The sequence below is a fragment of the Gavialis gangeticus genome, unplaced genomic scaffold, assembly GCF_001723915.1.
Source record: "Gavialis gangeticus isolate Ggan-Ray unplaced genomic scaffold, GavGan_comp1, whole genome shotgun sequence".
Lineage (NCBI taxonomy): Eukaryota > Metazoa > Chordata > Crocodylia > Gavialidae > Gavialis > Gavialis gangeticus.
In genome coordinates, this window is record NW_017728992.1 from 118,919,926 (window position 1) to 118,947,662 (window position 27,737).

Consider the following 27,737-nt stretch of genomic DNA (forward strand, 5'->3'; position numbering starts at 1 on the left):
GTGGGGCCAGCCCTGCTCCCTAGAGCAGTTGGCCCAGCCCAAGGCTGAAAAGCTGGGGGACTCTAATTTAACTTAAACCAGGAAGGAGTCTGGGACACACATTCCATAAACCAGTTGGACCCAGATCAGTCAAGCCAGGCACAAACACCCTTCTCCAGACCCAGAGAGAGTCTCCTTATGCCTGAAGACTCTCCCTAAGCCTGAAGAGGAGTTTGTGCCCAAAACCTTGAAAAGACCAATTTTTCCAATTATGTAGCCAGTCTAATAAAAGATATCACATTTGCCCAAAGAACCTTGTCTGCTTTTGTCCTTAGACCAACATGGCTACAACCAACAACCCTAAAGTAATAGACTCAGTCACTGTATTGTGGCAGAGGCCTATTGGGTCCGTGGTGGGAGAGTATGGGCAGCCTTTGCTGCTTGCACTCGCCATCCACCCCAAGGAGGTGCTCCAGGGGCTTGTCTTGCTTTCCCTGCTTACAGGGAGGTATCCTGGGGAATCTCAGGGTATTGCCCCATAAGCAAGGAAGTTGGAGTTCCCTATTCAGCCAGACTGGTCCTCCATGATCACAGGAATGTGTTTAGCCAAGCAAGAAAAGTGGGGCTTTCTCCACTCAGCCAGATCCCCTCCTGTGATTGTAGGAGATGGGGACACCGAAAACTGCATCACATCTCCTCTTATACCTCACTATCAAGGGCAGGATAAGGGGTGATGGCTGGTTAGCCCAAAGTGGATTAGCTGTCATGACACATTGCAGCACAGCTGATCTGCTTCATTCAACAGTGTTTTTTTAACCTAAGCACCATTCAAGAGTGTGAGGAGGAAGCTGAATAAGCATGGAGTAGTATGGAATGCATCTCATTTCTGGACAGAGAGTAGAACTCAAAGGTCATTGTAACAGGGTCCTGCCCTGGGGTGGCCATGATGCCCCTAGAGCCCCCTTTGCCCTCATCATGTTTTCTGTCTCTGGGCAATCACCCCTTCTGCTTGCCTGCCACATCTGGATGTGGTTATATTTTTTAACAAAAAGGAGGCTGCCCCAGGACTTCCCACAAGATCTCATTCTCTGCTACACAGGTCTCACTGTTCATCATTACATGATCTCCCCTTGTACCCATGCCCAAGCCTCACAGATGTTACCAGTCACTCTTTAGCTCTCAGGCCTGCCTTTTCTACCCATTCTGGGCTCAGGTTTCAGTTTCCTTAACTATGTTCCACCCCTCCTGGGCTCAGGTCTCTTATCTCTGAGTATCATGCAATTTGTGCCTCTCACAGTCACTGGGTCCCTGGCCCTGTCTCTCCCAGGCACTGGGCCCCTAGTCCCAACTCTGCCCTTCTCTTGGCTGTGGGTCCCTGCCCTGTCAGTCTCCAGCTGTGACCCTCCCCAGCCTTTGACCTCTATCCTTGGGCCCTGTCCCTACTCCTAGGCCAGTTGAGATCTCCAGGGTCCTTGGCCCGGGCAGCCTTCATCTGTGGGCCCTCCATCTTTGGTCCCTACTCCTGAGCTCTGACCCCTACCCTTAGGCCACCTGAGACCTCTGAGCTACAGGGTCCCTGACCCTGGCTCTCACCCCTCCTGGGGTGCAGGGTCTCTGACCCTGCTGTGGCCCTGCTTATTGGCCTTGGCCCCTATCCCACAGGCCCTGGCCTTGTTCCCTACCACCTCTACAGTCTCAATCCTTAAACCACTTGTCTTTCTTACCCCCAGCTCAGGTGTTAACCAGGAGCCCTGAGATGCAGTCCTACTGCTCCAGAGCTCCTCTCTCTATGGCTGTCAGGGCTAGATTGGGTGACCCACGCATGCCCTGGGTTTATATCCTGCTAGCCTGGCCCCTACCCTCCTCGTCAGGTGACTCACTAAATTGCACTCTGGTGCACCTGCAGCCTGCTTCTCCTGCTCCCTGCCTTCACTTAAAGTAGCAGGAGCACCAATCCTCCTGCTACAGTCATATGCTGTTCTATCCTGTGGTAAGTGGAAACTAACCAGAGCAGTATATCCCTGAATAAAACAACAGCTTTAGTACCATGGTTTAGCTTGCTTACTACAGGGGAAGAACAAAGACAGAAATCAGTTGCAACCAAGCAGCCTCTGTGCTTTCACTTTAGTATAAAGATAAAAGTCAATTGGACTTAGTCTCCTACAGCCAAGATTCTCAAAAATAATTCCCATTAAAAACTGTGGGAGCTACAGACCCACTTACCTTGGAAGATATGTGCCTAAGAACCTCAGTTACTTCTGAAAATGAATTAAGGCTGTTCAGCCACTTTGATGCTTTGCAAAATTTTAGCCTTAGCCAAACCTCTAAAAGAGGGTTTATATTTTTAACCACACAACTCGTCTCCTGTGAGGACATGGTGCTAAAGAAATGGATCATCATAGGGTTACCAATGTAACAGCATTCCCCAGTGGCATAGAACTTGAGTAGCTGCTCATCAGAGGCATGATTGCTGCATTCTTCTTAAGCCCAGCTGTTGAATCAACCCCTTGAAATTTTTGGAAGCTAACGTAAATTATAAGAGCCTTCAAACTCTTCTAATTTATGCAGGAGAGCAGATTATGGCACATTCTATTTCCCTTCTCTTGCTGAAGTCCAATTAGGCCATATGTTCTCTATGAAATATACATGTTATTATTTAGCACTGTGCTTTATTTCTTCCAAGGAAACATCAAATATTATTTAAATGAGTATGAATAATAATTAATAAATACATGTTTGCTTAAGCTGATGGATGCAATATGTGCTTTTTTGTTTGTAAGGATTTGGTACTATGTTCAGTGGTATCTGGCAGGTGAATGCAATCTGCTGGTTTGGAAATTACATTTTATTGAGTCATTTATTATATGCATCAGTTACTTCAAGTCATTCGCTTTGTGGTGTTTCCATTTCTAAAACAACTCAAGGTGTCTGTCTCTAAGTAAATTAACTTTAGTTGTCACTCAAACTGACTTGCACGGCTTGATCATCTGGTAATATTTGCTTTATAAAATTGTTAATTAGGCAGCAACTAAATGGTGTTGGACATTTTTGTTCTGCATCATGAAATAACATCAGCCAAAATGCATCTATTCAGTACATGACGTTGAGTTCAATAATTTTGTAAAACATGTAAGGGGAGACAATTCAATTTCATTTCTATCCCTAAAGGGATGTAGGAGCCCACATTCTACTGATAGTTCATGAGCCTTGCACTCTTAAGTATGTCTAATGCTTTTAAAAATCAGTTTGAAAACAATTAATTAATTTAAAATGAGTTCTGTCTAAAAATTCCTTAAGAAAAGGAGAAGAGTCAGACTAAATGTTTTCTTTTTTTTTCTAATTCTCAGACTCTCTGAATGGCAAATGCTTGCTCTGCTAACTACGCACTAGTTTGAGCTTAGATCACAATGCAGAAAGATGCCTACTAGTAAGTGGAGGCAGATGAAAACTCAGTTGACAACCATGGCCTTCAAATAAGAGTCATAAATATTGGAGTATATCATTCATCATCATTTTGATGGGTGTGAAGTCTTGAACGTATTTAAACTCATCAAAATTGTTTTGTGAGCTGTACCTAAGTTTAGAAAAGCCACTCATGTACGCATGACTGGAAGTGTGTCTCTGAGGCTCATTCCAAGGGTGCTGACAGCTTCAGTGGCCATCAGACTTTCTGTGGCTGGCCTTAATAACATATTATGTTATTAGAGAGTGGTTAAAATCTATTTAGTCTGGGCACAACCACAAAAGCTGTGTTATTTATGTAAGGAGCCAAAACCATTGCACTTCCTGATCTGGTATAGACTGCTGGGAAGAGATGGTTAAGTGAACTAGTTCCCCCAAGCAACGATTGAGGATATTCTGAACTATAATTGCCATAACCAGGTGAGCTTGTCTTTGTGGCAAACTACATTGTGTCATTCCTCAGCACTACTGGATGTCTAATTTGTGAGTATTTTCTCCTAGTTGGTTTGACCTGTTTTTCAAGCTTGACTGCTCTCTGTAAAGTGAGTTGGACTCAAATGGTAGTAGCTTCAAAACACAAGGGTCATTGGTATTTTAGGTAAGTTGATCTCTCAGCATGTTACCTTGCCAAGATCCACATGCACAATGGGGAGCTAGTTTCTGTACAGCAGATGCTACCTTTAACATTGACTCATTGCATATAGTCCTTGCTGGGTAAAAGTAGAACTGATACAGGAAGAAAAGCTACTTTGCAGTGAAATTCTTGGGAAGTTTTACCAATGATTTTCCTCTGAAATCCCAGGACACTTGTACACATGATGGGGGGTTAGTCCCCTAAGTTGAAATCATGGGTTTTTAATTGTGACAATTAAAAACCCACCATTTCAATTTAGGGACTTCCATCACCATTACAATCCTTTTTATTTTTTTCCCTGCAGAGCCTGCCCACCTCTCATGCAGCCAGGGGACAAGCTGCCAGCTGGCCCAGTTGTGGAGGGCCCCAGTCCTTCCCTCCACAGCAGCAGCACCCCTGGGGCCACCTGGGTGGGCTGCTAGCAGGCAGGTGCTGCCCAGGGGTGCTGCCATCATGGAGGAAAGGTCCAGAGCCCCACACAGCTCAAGGCCCACCAGCAGCTCACTTTCTGGCTGCAGCAGAGGCAGGCAGGCTCCACAGGGCAGGGAAGAAAAGGATCAGGCCCCTCACCACTATTTTTTTTCCCTCAGCAGAGCCTGCCTGTGTGAGCTGCTGCCAGGCCACACAGCCCCTGAGCTGCAGAGGAGCCCAGTCCTTCCTTCTGCAGTGGTGGCGCCCCCCAGGGCTGCCTGGGCAGAGTGCTAGCTGTGCAGGTGTTGCTCTCAGGCAGCACCCACTGCTTCCAACTCTTCCCCAATTCCACATGGGGAGCAATGCCCAGCAGGCTTCCAGCATGTGGGCTTAGGGAAGAGTTGGATGTGGTGGGTGCTGCCTGTGACCTGGGGCAGTACCCACCCACCAGCAGCTCACCTGGGCACCCCTGGGGGGCACCACTACTGCAGAGGGAAGGACTGGGGCCCCCTCCAGTGCAGGAGCTGCATGGCTTGGCAGCAGCTCATGTGGCAGGCTCCTTTGGTGGGGGGGAAGCAGCAAAGGGGAGGCGTCATCCTTTTTTTTTCCTCCTGCAGCCAGAGGTTGAGCTGCTGGAGGGCCCTGAGTTGCAGGAAGCTCTGGACCTTCCCTCCATGGTGGTGGCATCCCCTGGGGTCATGCAGGTGGGTGGCTAGCAGGCAGGTGCTGCCTCAGCTCACAGGCAGCACCCAGCCCAATCCATCTGTTCCCTAAGCTCAGGCTGAAGCAGCACTCGCTCATTAGCTGCCCACCTGGGCAGCCTCAGGGGGCACCGCCACCATGGAAGGAAAGACTGGGGCCCTCCACAGCTCAGGGGCCTCTCGATCCACCAGCAGCTCGCTCCCTGGCTATGGGAGATGTGGGCAGGCTCCTTGAAAAACGGGGAGAAAAAAGGATCAGGCCCCTTTATTGCTTCTGCCTTCAGCTCACCTCTTCCCTGGTGGGGAGGTGAGATATCAAAGGTTGCAGTGTTACAAATAGCTACGTTACAAAGTAAACTGCATGCAGATGTGGTTTAGTTTGCAACACAACAAACTAATTTAAATCATAAAAATTAGAACTTCTTGTTCTGTACATAGATTTGATTTTTGACTTTGGACAAGTCGCTTAGTCCCAGATACATTCAAGTGTAATCCATCTTTATACTGGGGAAAAAAAGAGTGGACATAGGATGTACAGCCCTACCCCATGTAGAGTTAGCCCAGGAAAAATTAAAGGTAAAACTAAATTGGTGTAATTTATGCCACCACATGCATTATGTTCTCTTCTGTCCCAGAATATTTATTTAGTCAGTGTAATCAGGCTTTTACCAGCTAACCCACTACCTAGTGCTGAGGCTCTGTAATAGTACTTACTACCATAGTTAACCCAGGAGATCAGTTAATCTGTTCACTCTCAACACCAGTGTAACATACATCAGCATACAAAACCTGCTGGGCTTTAACCATTTTTGCCTCAGCAAACCATCGCCAAAATGGATCTAGCACTGAGCTACTTCAGATGGATGTTGTAAGACAAACCTAAATTATGCTTGTAGAGCACTTTTAAACCATAGCCAAGTGAGAGCTGGGCGCATTCTGAAAGCAGTGAGATTACAAGGCATTAAGGGAACATAATAACAATGTAAGGGGAAACTGTCATCTCAGTCATCACACATAAAGAGTGCTGGAGAAATGAGAACACAAATAATTTGATGCATCAAATTCCATAGTTACAGTATTCCTGATTTTTAGCAAATATGATATACAGAGTCATATCTGCTATTAACCTCTAAGAAACTCAGCTTTCCAATCCCTACAGTCTAATGTTTGCACTGAGAATAAGATACAATAGGATCTGTGAAAAGTATGAAGGGAACTTTTTTAATGCAATTAGAAATACAAGGCATCAAAAATATTCTGACATTCTGTAAATCCTTGCCTCAACTCATAAACTATTGTATTTGAATTTAGGTCCTCTCACTATGAGAGAGAAAGAGTAGAGATTGAAAAATAGCAGCAATAAAATGTCTAAAGGCATAAGGCAAAGGTTCTTATAATGTCAGTTTTCAACAAGTGGGAGCTTTAATTTTAAAAGAGGATCTTTAATTGAGGTATATTAAATAAAGAGGGCTGCCATGAAAAAACATGGAGGCAGTAAGGCTTCTTTCACTTTCCTGGATTAGTACTTACTACTCACACAAAGAATTGTATTGTTATCAATATGAGATGAATGGGACAATGGAGGAAATGAGCGGTACACTTAAGATAAGTGGGAAATGATGTAATCAGCCTGTAGGATTTCATATTGAAGAATAATTGTCAGAGAAGTTGTTCAATGGCATTTCTGAAGAACAGGATATTGTGGGAAGCAGATGCAATGACTTTGTTGGAAGAGGCATGGAGAACAATAACAAATGGTATAAACTGACTGTGAGGAACTGAGGCTGGAAATCAAACAAATCTTCTTAACCATCAGAACAGACTTTCTGGAGCAGTCTTCCAATAGGAGTAACATTAACACCAGCCCTAATTAGTTTTACAATGAAGTTGATAAGCCTTTTATATAGCTTATTTGCCAAGGGAGTGGACTTGAACCAGGAGGTCCCTTGCTGTCTTACATCCCCAGAAAAGGGGAGTAGTCAAAAGTCAAAACAACTGCACAGGGAAAGAACCACAGTCACAGCCTAACCAAGTGAGAATTGTGATGTTTCAGTCTGATTCAGTCAAAAGTGAGAAGCAAACAGAATCATGTACTAGACAAAGCTGACACCAAAAACAGCTCTAGTTTTTCTCCTCTTAAGAGGAACTGTACACATGCTGTATTGATTTAATGTTCAGAACTATGTTAATCGCCTTTAGTCCCAAAGCACCATGTAAATCTTAAGGTATCTTAGTACCTCTACAGAACTAAATAGTTTCTTTAGTGCAGCTTTTTAACAATGCACAAAACTTTTTTATATCAAATATTTCTTAGACTGCAAACATATATCACATTTATCTCAAAATAAACCATCTTATCCTAATACAAAGTATAATCATGCAAACATCCATATTCATTGTTCCAGGATAATTCCTAAACAGAAGTTTCCTGCATAAGAGGTAGGAACAATTTATCCTGGGATAAAAGTACAAGGTACATCTGCACAGTTATCTTAGGACTGCATCTTTGAATCAATGGCAGAGGAGTGGCACTCACTAAACCCTGATTAGAAAGGTAATGTGTGTACACGCCGATCTGAGGTATTTTTGTTCTGGGAAAAACACCAGCACATCTTATCCAGGGATAAATACAATGCCTTAGACAAATTGTACTAGATATGGGAATAAGATCAAATAGATTTTACAATGCAAATTGAGAAATATTGGGAAATGTGCCAAGTACAAAGGGCTAGTACAAACCTGTGTGTTGCTTAAAGCCAAGTTAAGCTTCAAAATAGGGTTTACATGATTTAAGTGGTTGACTGGCCTTTCACTAATCCTCCAAATGGGGTGAATTTCACCATCAGTTATCTTATCAGTTCTGACAATCCCTCACTACTGATTTCATATATGGCTTAGTAGGAAATGTACACAATACCTTTGATTTCATACTAGCCTCTTGGTTTCTAAACCCATCTGTGTCTGGGAATAGCCTCTATTAGGGCCTTATTACATGTTGCATTTTATGTTGCTCAAATGTTGACTGGTGTTAGTGCCAGTTTGATTTTGAAGCAGTTGCACCTTAAGGCTGAAAACCTCTGACTGATCCCCCCCACCGGCACAGCTGTGATTTGCCACTAGAGGCCTGGCAAGCAGGGGCTGACTAAAAGCTACAGCTGTGAGTTGCCACTACAGGGCTGGTGAGCTAGGACAGTCATTTATCCCTGCTCTAGGTGGGGAGGTATGTGGGAGATGGGTTGAAGGAGAGAGCGGGAAACATGAAACTGGGAGGCATAGAGTTAATGGGATGGGGGTGGGTAATGAAATGGGAGCTCTCCCAGCTCCATGCATATTGGGACACACAGCAGCCAGTGAGCCCAATGCTAAGTGCCCATCACCCAGGGCCCAGTGGGACTTCCCTGTCCAGCCAGGGGCTGGCTGGAGCAGTCCCGCTTGTGGAATCCCCACCCACCTAGGAGCTTGCTGACAGCTGCCCAACATGCAGCCAGCCCCTGGCTCAGTGGGGAAGCAGAGAGCTCTCCAGTCCCAGGAGCTGGGAGCCAAGCAGTGCTGTGGGGAGCTGCAAGCCGTGCAGTGCCAGGTCAGGGGAAGCAGAGAGCAACCCTGTCCCAGTGCTGATCAGCTCCTGGCTCCTGTGGGGAGCTGAGCAGCAACCATGACCAGGGAGAGAGAACTCCTTCATCCCCTGCTGGTGTAGCTGACCATTAGCAAATTTGCTCCTGGACAGCATCTACATGAGCGGTACTGTGCAATAGCTAATGTGCAATTAATCTACTACTGTATTTACAGGTAGTAAAAAAACGTGCATTAGCCTAATTTACTGTGCAGTAGCTGCTGTGCGTGGTTACATGGTTATGCCATAGTGTGCAGTAGATTAGTCTACTGTGCAGTAAACCATCTTGTGTAGAAGCACCCCCAAAGTGTCAGTTCCCAGGACTGGTGCTGCAGATGCCCCCTTTTCATTATATTATTGCCAAGAGCTTTGTCATGGCTTCAGTCTTTGAATCCTGTAGAGAACATGTCTCTGGTCATTTTGACAGACCTCATAATCACCAGTCTAGAAATACTATTTGTAGGGGTATTCTATAAAGCATACAGAATAGGAAGGGAATATAAGTAATTGAAGGAATTCAGGCAGGGAGAACTGAGAACCAGTGAACAGGAAGAATAAGATAGGGGGGGAAAAAAAGAGAACTGCATGAACTAATGCATAAATGTAGGCACAATTTGTGAGGGAATTGGTAACATTTGTCAAAAAGTCAGTATTATTGCGAAAGAGTTTCCAATTTGGGGTTAAGTTTACTGAATAGTTTCAGCTGAATAGCTTCCCAGAAATTTTCTGCTGCTGTTGACACTGCCAGAAACATTCATTCTCCCTCAGTTCTCAGGCCAACATCGTTTAGTTCTCCTCCTCCTCCTCTGCCTCTGACCTCATATATTCTTTGATGTCTCCTGTTCATTTCACATGATTTTTGGAAGTCACACTCAACTCTCTCCTTTGACACTTTTCAGGCACTCAAAACAGTAAGTCATCTGCTCAGATGACTTCAACTATTAGCTTTGTCAACTTATAACAAACAGGAATACATAAATCAAAACTCTTGATTTCAGAGAAGACAAGGTCTGGCACTGCAGTTATGGCTATAAAATGGCATTTTGCATTAATTATTTGAAAAATACTTAGAAGTAAAGTATTTTGAATAACTTTCACTGAAAATTTCCAGGTTTTGGATTTTAAAAATTAAAACTGATTTTTTTGTTGTTTATTTTTACATCAAATACTGCAAAACTCAAAAACACAAAAAATACTTTTGCTAATCCAGGTAATGGGATAAAAATCCATAGTTTGGGTATAGACCATACTTAACCCAATCCAGTCTGTGGATGATTATTCCACAGTTTCTTGCTTAAGTTCATTTTTAAAGTTTTGTTGTCTAAGAACAGCTACTCTGAGATCAGCAATGCAGTGTTCACAGAGGTTAATGTTAAAGGTGCATCAGTCCCATATCAGATCAGCACTGATATAAAGAAAATTGACCTTACCAGCAATTGGTTTTTTTGGCTGATGTGGCCAATAATGTCTCCGATAAATGCCCCTTGCATGCACGTAGCCCCAGCCCAGCATGCAGGCCGCCAGGAGAGCAGCTCAGCAGCATGGACAGCAGCCAGGTCTGGCTGGTAAATCTGTTGTGGGGGATGGGGCGGAGAGGGCAGAACAAAGCGCCCATGGTGAGGGAGGGAATGGGGCTAGGGCAGGGGCAGGGGCAAGTGCTGCCCAGCCCAGCTGGGGTGGGGCATGGGACGGAGCCGTGAGCAGCTCAACTGGGAGTGTGGGGGGTGGCTCCCTCAACTATATGCACTCCAGAAGGGCATGGGGGGAGTGTGCAGATGCCCCCCCTACACCTCCAGACAAGCCACAGTTCTATCCCATGCCCTGTCCTGCCCCGGCTGTGCAGCACCTGCCCCTGCATCTCCCCCACTCCCTCCCTCACTGTGAAGCCTCCATCTGCCCTCTCCACACACTCCCTTCCCCCACAACAGTCTTACCAGCTTGGCCCTGCTCTCCAGGCTGTGGGGCCGCATATCGGCAATTGGATTAATATCAGCCAATATGGCTCATTAAAAATTGCCCATCAGTATAAGCCCCAAAAATCTCTATCAGTGCATGCCTCGTTAAAGTGTTCTGTCATGGAGGTCCTTGGCTGGGTGTATGGCTGCTAGGGTTGGGGTCTATGGGTGTGTGTCTGAGCATGGGGATTTTTCTGGGCTCACTGTTGGCACATATGACGGGGTGCTTCATGACTAGGTATTGCCCATAGCACTCTCCCACTCTCTGCTTGAGGTTGGCCCACTGATCAGCTAGGAAAGGAAGATGTGTGGGGCAAGAGAGCAAATTGGTTAAGACTGAGCAGGGTAGTTCAGTAAGATGAATGTATGCCTGTCTTGATCTAGGTTCTGGCTGCCCAATGACTTTTCTGCACTTTGCATTTAGTATTAACCAGATAAAATGGTTAAACAGTTATAGGATAAGTTCTGTCCCACTGGGACAGCTCACTTGAACAAGCAAATGTATGTATCAAGCACAAAAATATCAGTAGGGTTGCCATCAGTTTATACTGTGTCTTCTCCCACTCTTCTTCATTTGTTGTTTGTTCTTTTTGGGAGGAGGATTCCACTAGTAGTGTCAGGGCCTGGCCAATCATTAATTTGGAATGGTTTCAAAAGGGGATGGACAGCTGCAACAGCTGTTATACTCTAATTGTGCACAAGCCTGTAGGTATCCAAGTGGGCTAAATCACCACATCTTTAACCAGGTTCAAAATTACACTGGTTTTTGCTCCTTTTTTATTGTTTCATGCAACTGTCACAGTGCCACAGCTTTTACAGCTGAGTTCTGAGCAGCAGCTCTACTTCCCCTTTTGAAACCTTTGCAAGCATATGCTTCTGTGTACCCAGAGGCAGATCCAGCTGGAGGGGAAATGGTGCAGTTGCACCTCCCTTTGATTCCTGCTTCACCCAAAGTCTAAAATTTACTGCCTGGAAGTAGCAGCATCTTTTCTATTTAGATAGCAATGAGGGAGTCACCTTGACTTCATGGCCCATTATAATCTATCTGCTTCCTTCTAAACTTTTTTTTCCACCAGTGTTAACCACCCTCTCTCTTTTAATGCTCCCAGTAATCAAGCTGGCCTTTCTTCTGCAATTCCGCTGTCTGTAGCTGCTCCTGGTTAATGCAGCTCATATTTCAAATCTTTGAAGACTGTTTTTAACTCTAGCTAGAAACATTAACTCAGGTGTGGAAGTGTTAACTCACGTGAACATTAACTCACGTATGGAAATAACTTTCAGTGAAACATTGGAAGCACAATCAAGATGCTCAGAAGGCTAGATTTTGTTTTATGAAAAAAAGAGTTGTACCTTTAATTCCAATGACTACAGGACTAATAAAACAACCTAGTTTGTTTATTTTTGCCTGGTTTGTTGTGCTTCTTATACATAATATATGATATAGTGAATTCTTGCACATTCCAATAAAGTTTTTTCTTTTGCTTCGATATTAAACTGAATGATATAGACCCCTAATACTAGAAGCGTTACTAATATATTTTTTTAACTGGAGAAAAATATGTGTTGTGTTATGTGATTATGTGCTTTTCAAAATCTGAGATCCACCCATGTCCATGCCCATTGTATGTTGGTATCCAAATGTCATAATGGTAGGAATATAGTGATTCTGTATTCAGAAACTCTGCCCACAATTCCAGGGGAATTCTGCTTTCAAAAAGTAATTAGCACTGAAAGAGTTAACACTGAACATTTTATATAATCAGTAGTAGGGCTATGTGAAGCTTTGGTGCTGATTTGATTTGGCCCAATTCAGTGGCTGAATCTCCAAATCCTAATCGAATCAGGAGACCCTTTAATCTGTCTGAATCGAATCGGAACCCTCCAAATCGAATCAGAGAGATTAGGAAAGGTTCGATGATTTGGACGTAGACACAGCTTTAAATGTTTTTTTCTACATACCTCAAGGTACCAGGTGGCTCATGAATGCTGTAATGGTGAGGCATATGGAGCATCACACAGGCATGTGGTGGGGATCTGCAGCATGCTCCACAGCAGACCTGGAAGTGGACCAGAAGCACTTCTGGTCTACTTCCAGGGCCACTGGGGAGCGTGCAGGGTGCCCCCCCCCTCCGGCCCCCCCAGCTCAGTGACTGGTTCCTCCTGGGTCTGGGGGGGCATGTGCCCCCATGGCTGATTGCCAAGCCAGGCCGGCGCAGGGGAGCCCCCCTGTGCACTCCCCAGCGGACCTGGTAGTGGACCAGAAGTACTTCTGGTCCACTTCCAGGTTCACCGCCAAGCACGTGGACCCCCACCCCCCTGCACTTCTGTGGGATGCTCCATTCATCCCACCATCACAGCATTCATGAGCTGTTTCTGGTACCTAGAAGTATGTAGAAAAAACATTTAAAGCTGTGTCTATGGCCGAATTGCTTATTCTGCAAATCAGCATCGAATCTTTAGATTCTGATTTGGGCCGAATCAAATTGGGATAGTGATCTGAATCAACAAATTGAATCACTGTCCCCGATTCGAGCCAAATTTTAATTGAATATGGCCCTGTAACAGGTTGCCTTCCACAGCAGCATCTTTTTGCTTGCTATCTGTGACCTATGCGGGGCGCACTTGAAGTCCCTTAACGTTTCTCATGTCCCACTTTTACTCGTCTGCCACATCTTGATGGAAATATTATACAGATGTTCTTGTAAGTGGGAGACTGCCTATTGTATTTTTATGTTGGAGTTCTCAGCCACCACGAGCCTTGATCCCTGTCTTTCTCTAGCTAGGCCTCCCAGTCTAAACCCACCAGATAGGGTTTGACTCTGAGGCTTTAGCACCTTGATCTTGGAGCTCATGGCCCTCGTTTTTGCCTCTAATATGGAGCCCTGACTCTCTGGCCTAGAGGTTTCTCCACCGGCCCCACAGCCAAGGGGCAAAAAGTTCAAAGCTGGGTAGTGGTCTTGAGCCCTTACTGTCCAGCACGCAACTGCCTACCTGGTGCACTAGGTCACCTTGGCCTTTTATGACTGTGCCTAAGGTGCTAATGAGGCCTCCTGTACCCCTAGAGCCTCATCCACAAACTACCGGTTTATCAATCAACCAAAGTATATATATAGAGAGAGAGAGAGTGAGAGAGAGAGAGAGTCAGTTAGTGGGTTCTAACCATAACAAAAAAATAGAAATTGAAGAAGGCCAGATTACATTTTCTCCATGGCTTGGTGCTTCTGCTCCCCCACTGCCTCTAACGCTCCTCCCGGTGATGCTGCCCCTGCTTTTCTAAGGATCAGCAGAAGTTCCCTCCTTACAGCAGTCAGACCAGCAGCCAAGGCTCTCTGGGGAGCTCCCACGCACAACTTCTTTCCCCTTCAGCCACTGCCCCTTTACTGCCACCAAGCCCAGGGTTTTTACAGTTCTGGCATGCCCCTTCCAGTCACCTCACTAGCTGGCCAGGCCCAACTTCTAACCCCTTCCCTGCCAACAGGCTGTGCCTGAAAAGTTCTGGTGTTAAAGGGACTGACCTGCCTTCTGGTAACAGGGATAGAGTTCCCTGTTATAGGCCCGTTTCTCACACTCCTAGTCAGTAGATGTCTGAATTAGCATTTTTTGTAGATAAATGGGAGTACATGTATATGAGACTGTTGGGTGAGATTTGAGGGATTTGGAGTGAGATGTCATCAGTGTGACACTCATCTCTTTCCCTGTCTTTCATCTAACCTAGACCCTACAGTCTCAGTCTTTTCCCAATACCTAACTGCAGTACAGGACTGGATGCAAATGCATCAACTGAAGGTGAATTCAGACAAGATGGAGGTGATGGTAGTGGGAAGTTTGCATGACCTGGGTGGTATTGGAGCATTTACCATTGATGGGATTCAGCCTTCTCTTGCCAGGCAGGTTCACAGCCTTCAGGTGCTCCTGAATCCTCCACTGTACCTGGATCTTCAAGTGGCAGCAGTGGCTAGGACCACCTTTCACCAAGTCCATATGGTGAAAAGAAGGCTGCAACCCTGTCTTTGTCTTTCTGATGTGAATCTGGAACCTTCATCCATATCTTTGTAACCTTGGGGATAGACTATTTCTGTGCTTTCTACATAGGGTTGCCCTTGAAGACTGCCCAGAAGCTGCAGCCAGTGTGGAATATGTCAGCCCACCTTCTTACTGGTTGGGTCACCAGGAGCACATAATATCAGTGACCCAGAGACTGCACTGGCTCCCAATAGCTTTTCAGGTGGAATTCAGTGTGCTTCTTTAGACCCACAAGGCCATAACAGTCTGGGTCATATGTACCCTAAGGACTGCCTTCTCTCTCATGCCCCATCTCAATCCATAAGGTCAGCAAAGAGCAACCTCCTCAAGTAGCACAAGTACGCTAATTCTACTTGGTGAAAACACATGTGAGGTTGTTCTCAGGGGTTGCTCCTCAACTCCAAAACTCCCTCCCACCAAAGCCCCAGTCTGTACACCTTTCAGAAATGCTATAAGCCCTTTCTATTTGGACAGGCATGTAACAAGCCAGTCTAAGATGGCTATTCTCCCTCAGAAGGGGAGGAGAGTTGTTTTATATTCTATTTTAATACTCTTCTTTCTTTTATTAGTTATATTATTCTCTTGATTTTTTTCTCTTGTACATTCTCTTGTTTTATACGCTATTTTGTTCTCTTACTATAAACCACCCTAAGTCTTTGTGGGGAAAGATGGCATATACATCCAATAAATAAAGATTAAGGCCTAAACTACTATTATTATCAAACTCAGTGAATCAACAACCCATCAGATATCATAATCACAGGAATGATCTTTAAATAAATGCTTTCACTCTATAGTAATTGATGAGGTTGATGAGGGAAGGGAGCAGCAAACAAGAAAAGAACCCATAAGAAAAAAAGTGGTCACAAAAGCTAATCCAGGTAATGGGATAAGAATCCATAGTCCCTGTTTAAACCATACTTAACATAATCCAGTCTGTGAATGATTCTTGTTCCACAATTTCCTGGGTTTTTTTAATGTTTTTGCCTGACAACAAGAGTCCTGAGGTCAGCTATAGAATGTCCAGGGAGGTTAAAATGTTCTGCCGTGGACCTTTGTTTCTTTCTGTAACAAATAACAGTTAATATTCATTAATTGTTACCTGTAGAGATCTGTCTGATGTAGGCATCATGCAGTCCCTTGACCATATTGACCCCATTGTTGGTGACCATGAACCCATGGGTGAGCTCACCATGCCCAACGAGCCAGCCCTGCACCATGTGGTTCATGGCCACCATGATCTCCCTTGCTGTGTGGGACCCATCCATCACTTCTGCTTGAAGGAGAGCACACTGATGCCCTGACTGATTGCACCAGTGCCCTGTGAGGGAAGGATAAACATGTTCTCCACCCCGGCTGCTCCAGATGTCTGAGGTGAAGTGCAAGGCTACCTGTGGACTTGCCTTCCACAGCTCCTCCCTAAAGTACTCCCTGCATGCCTCATACAGGGAGGGCACCATCATCCTGCTAAAGGTGGCGCATGCAGACGCTTGGTATGATAGGGCCACAAGTGCTATGAGCTGCTTAAACCCTAGCCCCTCAATAAAGGAGAAGGGCTGGCTATCCAAAGCAAGCATCTCCCCAGTGCTCTGGGTAACCTCGCTTACCTTCAGAACATGCCCCCCTTTGTCTCCACCTTTCCTCCACTGGTCCAGAGTGGCCTGCCTCTGCTTCTAGGGGATGGGGGTTTTAGGTTGAGAAGGGGACTTCTTTTTGCCCATGTTCCCACTGGTGCCAGGCTGAGGAGGAACAAGGGCAAGGGGGTGCTGCTTCCTGAGATGCAACAGCATTGCTGTGGTGGCAGTGTCTCACGTCCTTGCCCTGGCTGATCTGCCTTCAGCAGTGCTGCCAGGTAGCATATCTGGGATCATCTGCCACCTCAAAATGCTCCCACACTAAACTACTCACCCGCTTCTGGGTTGAGGGTGGGGATCCTGCCTTATCCCCCTCCTTACGAGACAGAGACACAACAGGAGGAGCTGAGCCACCTGCCCCCACAACCTCCTCTGAAGTGCCTTCCAGAGAAGGACACCTGCCTCTAGGAGAACTTTGTGGAGCACAAACTCAGCTTCCCCCTCCTTCCCCAGAATTTCCTTTGCTGTGGCCCTCAGCTCCTCCTGTGGCACTGGACGATTCATGCTGGGAACTGAACTTGGGGTGGAGAATGTCATTCTGCTTCTGGTTAGTGGTGGTGGTGCAGGTGCAGGCACTACTACCACCTCTTTGCTCCCACTAGCAGCAAAAGACTGATCACTGCCAGGGAAGAGGGTGCATGTACGTTTGGGGTGGGGGGAACTTGCAGCTCTCCCCTGCCCCCTCTCACTTCCCTGCCAGAAGACCTAGCACCTGCCTTTCCAGCATGCTTCATAATGCCTTGAAGCCTTTCAGATACTGCTGCTCCAAGAGAGACACAGCTCACAAAAGGCACAGATCGCTTCAGACACAGCTTTATATGTTGTTTCTATGTCCCTCCCCCAGAACACTGTGATTGGAAGGGAACTCAGAGAAAGATCACAGTCACGGGCCAGCTACAGTTGTCAATATCAAACCAGTCTTTCCCCCCCGTCTCAGCCTTTTCCATACATGGAAAATCATCCCTTAAGCATTCCCTCTAAGCAGCGCATTCATGCCGCGCTGCCAGGCGCGCCTGCATGGCCATGCACACCACGCTGCTTAGAGAGAACGCTGCACCCCATCCCCCTCCCTCTTCTCAGTTTCTTTTTCTGCAAGCCTTCGAAATCTCCGAAGTTCTCCAAATCAATTCAGAGGCTTCCAGTTCGATTCAGACCTTTTAATGGGTCGCCCAATTCAATTCGGATTCGGAGATTCAGCTGCCAAATCAGGCTGAATCTCCTCCAAATCAAATCAGCTGCTGAAGCTTTGCACAGTCCTTAGTATTTGGTGCACTGAATTAGTATACCACATTTTGGAATAGATCTGTGAATGATCCGTGGATCCTGATGGCTTTCTTGTGTGGAGTGTTGATTGTTCTGGCAGTAGATAGCTAACCTCTGCATTTCATAGGTGATAACAACACTACTCGGGAACAATGTTTTACAGAATATTTTGTTCCATCTGGTACTTAGTTCTGTTTCCCTGACAAAAGCCTGAGAAAGGGTACTTTAATATCCACAAGTTTGCCTATGTCTGTCTTAATCATGCAGTTTGTCCATTAAAACAGAATTTCTTTCCTTCAAAACTTTTGTTTTCAGCATAAATATAAACTTTTTTTTACAAATGAAGAATTTTCATACAACACTGTTTCATCCAAATCCATTTTAGAGTGAAAAAGACTTTGTTTTTTTTAACAAATATGAAATCAGCTCTTCAAAAAGCAATTAAGATTTTGTGTGTTATAAAGTAGGGTAATTCTATTGTCTGTATAAGATAAAACCGCTCTTTGAAAGGTGGTCATAATTTAGGAATTTCATTCTGTGGGAAATGCCAATATTTCCTTTATCCCATATTAGAATAAAAAGCCAAAATCATGACATTTACAGAAAAATTAAATTTCTGGAAAAAAAATACTTGGGAACATTAAAATGACCATATAAAAAATGTAATGAGGACAAAGAATTTACATTCAATAAGGCTGAAATGCTCTGTTTCAACTTTAGTTCAACTTAAAAAATCTTTAACAAACCAATGTAAAACTCAAAAAGAAGTATTTTAGTGTTGAAAATGCTGAGAAAAGTTATAGTTCCTGCAAAATATTTTGACTTCACTGACTCAGCATTTTAAAACAGAAAACTCTTTCACTGAAAAATGTCCATCCAATTCTGATGTATATATAATGTTAAACTTTATATATAACGGTATGCATTGTAATTTTAAGAAAATGTAAACCTTCTCAAATTCCAGTTAGCTTGTGTTTTTATCATATGGGATTAGATGTGTGCCAATGCTTAGAAATTAAATTAGAAGTGTTTGTTTTACAATGATTACTAACGTGTCCTTAATAATCAACTACTATGCGGATTTATCCAAAACAGTGAAAACTCTTTAAAATAACTGTATAGTAGAACCTCGTTAACTCATGCTATTGAATTTTGTGAGTAAAGGATAGATCTAAATTGTTCTCATAGGTGCCTCCATTTAGGTGAGCAACAGCTAAACAATGTGTGTTTTACTCCAGAAAGGCAAACCAAAATGACAGAATTAGGTATGGAGGATCCCTATTCCATCAATGAAGTTATCTCTGTACTTCTGTTACCTCAGTATCCAGAGCACCCCAAAAGGAAATGCCTTTTTTCACTGCAACAGAACCATTCAGTTCAGTGGAAAGTGCAGCACCCTTCAGTCTTAGACATGTCCAGTGGAGATGCCCAGTCCATGTTCCCAGGATGTTCTTGCTAGTTAAAATGAATAAATAACACTGGCACAGGGACCTGAACCTCCCCAGACTAGCCCCAGCCCATAGAAGTGCCCTCATCGCTGAGCTGAAGTCATGCTCCCACTTGCTTTCAGTCTTTCTGGCCTTTTAGCCCCATGAAACTTGCACTTGTCTTGAACCTGCCCCAGTAGCCCAGGTTCAACAGGAAAAGTGTTCCTCAGCCTCATAGTTAGGCACTCTCAGCAACAGAAGTGGTTTCAAATCACTTCAGGAATCCAGGTCACCCACATCCTGCGTGTGTGCTTTAACAACTAGGTTATTGGGCAAAAAGTGAGCACCAACACTATGTTTAACAAAGAAAGATACTGAGTGCTGCTCTTTACAACAAGTACAGTTAATGATAGTCAACTCTTAGGCATGCACTGTAGCTACCTAGCAGATTGGGATCTAAGATGGATGTTGGGCATCTCCCGGATCTCATTTGGATCACACCAAAGCTGAGGCAGGTGTTTGGGTGTTTTGCTCTGAATACCTTTTGAGATTATTCAAAAACTTCAGCCTAGGCATCTAGTGATTTTTTTTAGGACAAAATGGATGTCCCTATTAAATGTAGGCACTTAAGTGGTTTGGCAGCCTCAGAAGAATTTTTTTTATGACTTAGTCACCTAAATTCTATTTACCAGGGCACCCCTAGGAGTAACTAGGAATAATGGGTACAAACTAGTGGAGAGTAGATTCAGGTTAGACATTAGGAAGAAATTTTTCACAGTAAGGGTGGCCAGAATCTGGAATGGACTGCCTAGAGTGGTGGTGCTATCACCTAACTTAGAGGTCGTCTGACCTCAGTCCTTTTCCTGCCTGGGGCAGGGGGTCAGACACAATGATCCTTCAGGGCCCCTTCTGACTCTACAGTCCTATCTAGGCACATATAAAAGTGATTTGAATCTGGTTCTAAGTTACCAAAAACAATAACAAGACAAAGATAAGGGAAAGTGTCACATAACATTTTATATTGTTGATTCTAGGATTGTTTTATTCATTATAATATATACTATATTACATTGTACATTTTGTAAAAATGTACAATATATTTTGTAAAAATAATGAAACACCAATAATAAGAGATCTTGTGTCATTGAACAATAGGGAGATGGTAACAATTTCTTGTGGGAATTTAAAAGGACGTATTTACAGCAGTTGGATTACAGAGGTTCTACTGTTTTTTCAGTGAATCCAATTCAGATCTTATTAATTCTTTACTACATCTTCTATTTTTTTCTAGGTCTTACTGCTGCAGCATCCCTTGTATCCCTGGCTTGGGCTTTGGCTTCCTATCAAAAAGCCCTGCGTGACTCCCGCGATGACAAGAAACCCATCAGTTACATGGCTGTTATAATTCAGTTTTGCTGGCATTTCTTCACAATTGCAGCCAGGGTCATTACTTTTGCTCTGTTTGCCTCAGTTTTCCAGCTATACTTTGGGATCTTCATTGTCCTCCACTGGTGTATCATGACCTTTTGGATCGTCCATTGTGAGACAGAATTCTGCATCACCAAATGGGAAGAGATAGTGTTTGACATGGTTGTTGGAATAATCTATATCTTTAGTTGGTTCAATGTCAAGGAAGGAAGGACACGCTGCAGGCTTTTCATTTATTATTTTGTGATCCTTTTGGAAAACACCGCCTTGAGTGCTCTCTGGTATCGGTACAAAGTCCCACCAATTTCTGATGCATTCGCCATACCAGCACTCTGTGTGGTGTTCAGCAGCTTTTTAACAGGCATTGTTTTTATGCTGATGTACTATGCCTTCTTTCATCCCAATGGACCAAGGTTTGGGCAGTCACCAAGCTGTGCTTGTGAGGACCCTGTAGCTGCCTTCACTCTGCCCCCAGAAGTTGCAACAAACACTCTAAGGTCTATCTCTAACAATCGGAGTGTCACAAGTGACCGGGACCAGAAGTTTGCAGAGAGGGATGGGTGTGTGCCTGTCTTTCAAGTGAGGCCCACTGCACCTTCTACGCCTTCCTCCCGGCCACCAAGGATTGAAGAATCAGTCATTAAAATTGATCTCTTCAGAAACAGGTACCCAGCATGGGAAAGACACGTATTGGACAGAAGCCTAAGAAAAGCTATCTTAGCATTTGAATGTTCCCCTGCTCCTCCACGGCTACAGTATAAAGATGATGCCCTTATCCAGGAGCGCTTGGAATATGAAACCACATTATAAAAAAAAAAGTGAAGACTTGAAGAAGTTACTACGTTACAGTCCAAGTTAAGGGTTGACAGTAGGGCTGTGGCAATAACTAAACTGCATAGTTCAATAGAGAAACAAGCAGTAGTGTTCTTAGTCTGGCTATCATCATGATTATCATTTGATCCATAGTATGCAGTCTCTCTGCAGTACACTGATAAAGCAGCCTCACCTGAGACTCTCAGAAAAACTAGTTACTTCAACAGGGATATAAACCCCGGGGCCATGACTCCTTGCTGCTATGAAACTCAACTGCACAGTACTTGCAATCAAAACAACAGGAAGGTTCTGATGAAAGCTTTCAACATTGACCAGTAGTGCATTTTATTTTAGAAATGAATTATAGATATTTGCGTATTCATTAACAAATGAAAAAACCTTGGCAAAATAGCTTAGTTGTACCATATAATGTTACTGTTATGAGAACTGATTTCTGCAAAAATGACAGGGGTATAATCCTCAACTCTCCAGCAGATAAACTATTCAGTTTAGAACAGTTTTGCAAAATAGTTCTGAATCAAAAAGTACATCATGTTTGCAAACCAGTCAATGCAAAATAAGCTTAATTTCAATGAAATGGGGCATAAGCATTAGCACCAATCAAACTGTTAGTTTTCTATTGAATTCAAGATTCTTTTTAATTAAAATTTCAGTTGAAGTTTCTTTTGACAGAAATCCTATGCAGCTCACTTCTGCTTTTCAGGAAAAACAATGAGCTCTATCACTTAGTGATGTAATTAAATGATAATCATGATTCAGTATTCAATTTGCAAAAAAAATATAAAAAGAAAAAGAAAGAACAACGTTTCATAGGTTTCGTACTCTAGACCTTTGGAGGACCACATTCAGATTTTAAGAGGAAACATCAGGAAATGAACATACTAATTTAAATCTGTTTCAGGACTCAGAATGCATGGCTCTGTGTGTGAATGTATGCAGGTATGATCAGAGACTGTGACATGCCATACCCTTCTAGTGCCAAACATTGTATGTCTACAAGATTGATATTATTGCCTGAGGGACAGAAAAGAGTGGCATGAGCCCTTCAAGAGCAGGAAGCAGAAAAGAACAATCAAGTTATCCACGTGTACAGACAGCTCTGTTTTTACCCCATCCAAGGTGAAAGTGATGTCTTTTTAGAGGCTTTCAGCCACCTGTTAGTAAGTATATTCAGTAAAATACAATAAAACCAAGCTATGTGGAAGACCTTCTTGAATTTGTTCAAGACTTGTTTCCATATCTATCTAAAATTACATTGAATCACTTGTAAAAGAGTGTTTTTGCTGCAAGCTTTTGGGTTTTAAATACCTCCCTAAGTCAAGTCAACTGTAACCTTCTTTATGTTAAAAGTATCCCCTGATGGTGCTTTCAGATGCATTAAAGGTGCAAGTCAAAATTTGATAGTATTTTTTTTAAAGCTGGTGCAGAGTGAATAACTCATGGATTATTTCAATATTTTTGTAAAATAACAATGTGGTATACAATGGTGTTAGTTACTTTTTATAAACTTCAAATCTTTTAATACATCACATTCTCTTTAATAACTTCGATTTTAAGAATTGATCCATGAATTATATCAACTAACTTCTGCAGGTTGATATAAACATGATTTTCATACTTTATGATTTATTTTGCAGTGTAATGTCATATGAAAGCCAACATGGGTACTTTTCGACTATTCTGAGTACGTGAATCCTGTTTCAAGTGTAGGTGGTTTGTAAAGACACCAAAGGTTTTCCATAAGAAACAACTCAATATAAATATTTCCATCCATTTTAGGAGAGTGAAACAGAACTGGAGATTTGCTGTTTTAAGCGACATTGTCAGGAGGGAGAAGAGTTGGTGATTTGGTATTTTAACCTTCATGTCCGGTGTAGTCACTGCTGTATATGCTGCTGGAAAAGTTCAGTTGTTCCTTTTATTATATTTGTAATATATGAAATAGCAGAGGTTACACGGCACATGTTTCTTTGTGTGCATTCAGTTAGCCATTTTTAATGTTGATTTTTTTTTATTGGTGAAATGTTTGACGCCTGCTTACTTTGCTGGGGCAAGATCCTTAAAATAAACTGTTTGTGAAAGTGCAGGAATTGACAGACCAGAAAAATTGTAGCTATCATCCAAACATGAAGATTTTCTTATGTACTTATAAATAAAGGCAGACAGTTACATGCAATTTTAATTAAAATAAAAAATTGAACATGGAATTTTGTATGAAGAGCTTGACCACTTTCCATAGTGGTTCAGCTGACTATTCATTAATCTTATTTTGTCAGAAAGTACACGACTGCTGCAGTCAGTTAAAAAGAATTTGGGAGTGAAGCTCCTAATTTGTCTAATCAAATTCAGTAGTGTTTTCATTCCATAAGCAAATACACGATTTTTATAAGAAAGAAGTAGACTTTATTTCTTTAGATAAAATAATCCCATTTCTGTCTTATCTGAAACATCAGTTTTCTTGAAAAGTGTTCTAGCAGTACACTTCTGCTCAAACAATTTAAAATTATACCACACGGGAGAAATCAATGGGCAGTGCTTTTCTAAGTCTTGGTTTGAGTGATGACTTACAGGATCATTTTGTTTAAAAAGACCATTTTCAAGGCCAAAATTTGACTTGCATTGCAAGGTTTTTGAGTTAAAGTGGTTTTGGGAATATATGGGTGCTATTTTATGCTTTTTTCCACTTCCTACAACTAAATTTCTCTATTCTCCCATAATTTTTTCTACTTTATAGATATCATTAAAAAAACACAACATTTTTTAAAACAAGTTATTGTAGGTCCTAATATAAATAATTATATGCATGCTATTAGAAAAGGTAGTCCATATATACAGCTTATTTCTATAGTTAACTCAAGTTGGATATAGGGAAAAAGAAGTATTTTATAGTAAGTCAAATTTTGGTCCCAAAGTAATTTATCCATCATGTGCTTGCATCCAAGTCCTGAAAATGAAGGTGGCCAAAAACCTTTGATTCACAAGTGTCAGACCCCAGAGAAAGAGCAGGGTCCTTATGGGTGTATCTACACATCACTGTACACCAACGTTGCAACAGTGCTGTGCTTCACTACTTCCTTTTGGAAGTACTAAAGCCCGTACTGCACCGTGTGCACAGTGCATGGTTAGTTTTCACCGCTACTTTGCCATAGCAGCGCACTAAAACAGGGGAGTGCGCCACTACACAATCACATGCCAATCACGTGTACACTCATGTGCTAGCTACAGCAATGTAGGGTGATGTGTAGATGCAGCCTATGTGTTCTAGCCCCAGTAGCTGAGTGGTGAGGGCACTTGTCTAGCAAAGCTTAACAGCAAAGGTTTAAGGCTCCCCCTCACTTAATGACCGTGCTAACTTCCCAGCACAGTGTTCTAACCCCCACACACAGGTCAGGTATTCTCAAACCCTCCTCTTAAGTTTGGGCAGCCAAGACAGGAAGGTATGTGGAGCTAAGAGGAAGAGAAAAGGCTTGATTGCATATGGCTTAATAAAATGGTGATCCCTCTTGATGGGATATGGCCAGAGGTTATAACTTGGACCCTTGCTTTCAGCATGGCAGAAACTCTCCTCCATCCATTTTATCCACTGAATAGTGCGTAGAACAGAGGGGGGCAAAATGCAGCCCAGGGGCCAGATGCCATTCTATCCGGCCCACAGGGCCCCTAAAAAATTTAGAAAATTAATATTTGTCTGCCCCTTGCTGCCTGTCATGCAGCCCTTGATGGCTTGCCAAAACTCAGTAAGAGGCCCTCTGCCCAAAATAATTGCCCACCCCTGATGTAGAAGGTGCAGTGGCTTAGCTTCAAAAGGAGCACTGGAGAGGGTTTGGATCATGCCTATGGCATAATATTTAGAGCACTGTGCTGGGAAATCAGAAGAGCATAGCTTTAAATCCCCTGGACAAAGGGAGCCTAAAACCTAGGTGTCTGACTTCCGGGGTGGGTACCTTAACCTCTCAGCTACTGGGGCTAAAACATAGGATAGCGTCCCCACCTGGAACTTACACACAGATATGTGCATGTGTAGCTGTGCTAGATGCATACTAGTGTGTAGTCCTACTGTGCACACTCAGTCTGTGTCCTCAGAGTTATGCAGCCACTGCATAAAGCAGAGGCCAAATATGGTCCAATATGGCCAGAAGCCTGCCATTTTGACACATAAAAGGAGGAGAATTACACCTATGGTTTATTATCTTGTGTGGGCACATATAGTCAAGTTAAATAATAATAAGAAAAAATATAGAGGTTATCAATATTGAATCCAGCCTATTCAAGAGATCTTTGTACTTCCTTATGAGCAGTTAATAATCAGCATGTACTATTCTTTTTTACCACAAAGTATAACTTTAGATTCACCAATCAAGCTCAAATAGGACAGCAATAGGAAACAATAAAATACTAAAACAAACTTTTTGTTTCTGAGGCAATGAAAAACCAGTCCTTTAACATTCTATTCCTGAATAATATGAAAATAAATGAAAGCTCTATATGAAATGTCTTTCCTCTGCTTGAGGAGGAATTGTATTGCCACATCTGTTGATTTATTAGAAATGAATTTCATATTACTATTGCCCTTTTCATCTGTACACATTTTCCATTGGAACTAAATTGCAATGTATCTGTTTAAATATTCTCTCCTAGAATGTGAGTAATCAAAAGTTTGTGGCTTTGTATGTTATAGAAAATACATTTTATGTAACTGCACACCCATCAAATTAGTTATATGAAAAGCACCATGCAGTTCCCACTCGTACATTCTGAAAAGATTTCAGATACTCCCAGGTAAAAAACCATATAGTGATTATAAAAAGGTTTATAAAAAGTTATTCTTCATTATTCATATTTTCCTTTAAACCATTAAAAAGCAACACGCACTATCAAGAAGTGGTGCAGGCACCTACTCTGGACGCGTTCAAGAAACGCTTGGATGCTTATGTTGCTGGGATCCTTTGACCCTAGCCGACTTCCTGCCCCTGGGGCAAGGGACTGGACTTGATGATCTTCAAGGTCCCTTCCAGCCCTAACGTCTACAAAATCTATGAAAATCTATGAGTGTCACATGGTTACATCACTGCTTCAACTAATAATGCTGCTATCTTTTAACTTCTCGCTTTCTGAAATTGTGTAGTTCAAAGAAACTGGTATGCTGCAGTTTACTCTGGCTCTGAACCACTTGCACTGGCCTGCACAATGCCAAGGAAATGACTTCAGCATATTGCTGGTGTGCGACTAATACCTTTCTTGCTCCTGTGCATGGTAGAAGACAGAGTAAATTGCATTCATCCAAGCTGAAATGACAGACAAGCATCCACCTAACCAAGTTTATTTAGGCTCAGCTACTACAAAGGGTACAAGATGAAAATAATCACAACATGTCTGTGAATTAACAAGCTCAACACTATAATTACCAATTCTATAGTACAACACTGAAGAATGTGGAAAGAATTGTATAAGAACACAATAAGCCATTTAATTTTGCTAATTGTAGCAGTTAGACTTGCTTACATGAAGCCTGCTCCTTTAGTAGAAACAGGGCCGAATTAACCCTTTAGTGGGCCCTAGGCAAACAAACTCATGGGCCCTAGGCCAGTTGAGATGCCCTTCTTCATCCCAGCGCTGCTGCCCGCGAGGAGCGGGGCTTGGAGCCATTCCTAGGGGACGGCGCCATGGTGGTGAGGCTGGCAGAGGGGAGGGGAAGGGAAGGCAGGTGGATGGGGCCATTCCCACCACCACTGTGGAGGGAAGGACCAGGCCCTCTACCCCTGCAGCTCAGGGCCTGAGCCATGTGCCCAGTTTGCCTATGCGTTAATCCAGCCCTGAGTAGGAAGGCACATGGAATAAGTGGCAAACAACTATTTATACCCCAGAAATAACATATTATGAAATCCTCCCTCAATTGCTGGTAGAATCGTGTCTTTCCATTATGCAATGGAATCTTTTTTCTTTTTATTCCACCAAAACAGTTAACTTTTAAACTGAGAACACAGTTTCAGTCTGCAAACAAACCAATTTGAATAGGGAATTCTGCATTCACTTTTTCTTGTTCATCATTGTGTTCATTGTCCCTTTTCATAGAAAGGGTATTGCAGTTGATACACAGTGTATTTCAGCAACATTGTATTTCAGTTCTAAACTGCGGCAGTGATCTCCTGTCCAGATGACTTACCTCATTTGTCACTGTTGAATAGATGGCACAATCCTGCAAAACCTTGCCCATGCACATAGTCTTTGTAGGAATAGTGTTATGGATTAATATGCTATATTATAAATTTTGGGAGCCAAAGTAATCCTTTGGACCTGCTTATGAGCTCATATGCAAGTTTTGCTTTGATAACTCATTTTGCGTTGGTTTTTAATGGAGGTTCTCCATTTGAAT

At 43.1% G+C, this 27,737-nt stretch overlaps 1 protein-coding gene across 1 annotated transcript in view; it reads left to right on the top strand.

Moving 5' to 3' along the window:
* Positions 1 to 24,987, top strand: part of XKR4 (XK related 4) — a 145,743-nt gene extending 120,756 nt beyond the window's left edge. Inside the window, exon 2 of the mRNA XM_019527363.1 lies at positions 20,394 to 24,987. Coding sequence (XP_019382908.1) covers positions 20,394 to 21,340 — 947 coding nt within the window. The 3' untranslated portion in view covers positions 21,341 to 24,987. The remainder of the gene's footprint in view (positions 1 to 20,393) is intronic.
* Positions 24,988 to 27,737: the final 2,750 nt, after the last annotated feature.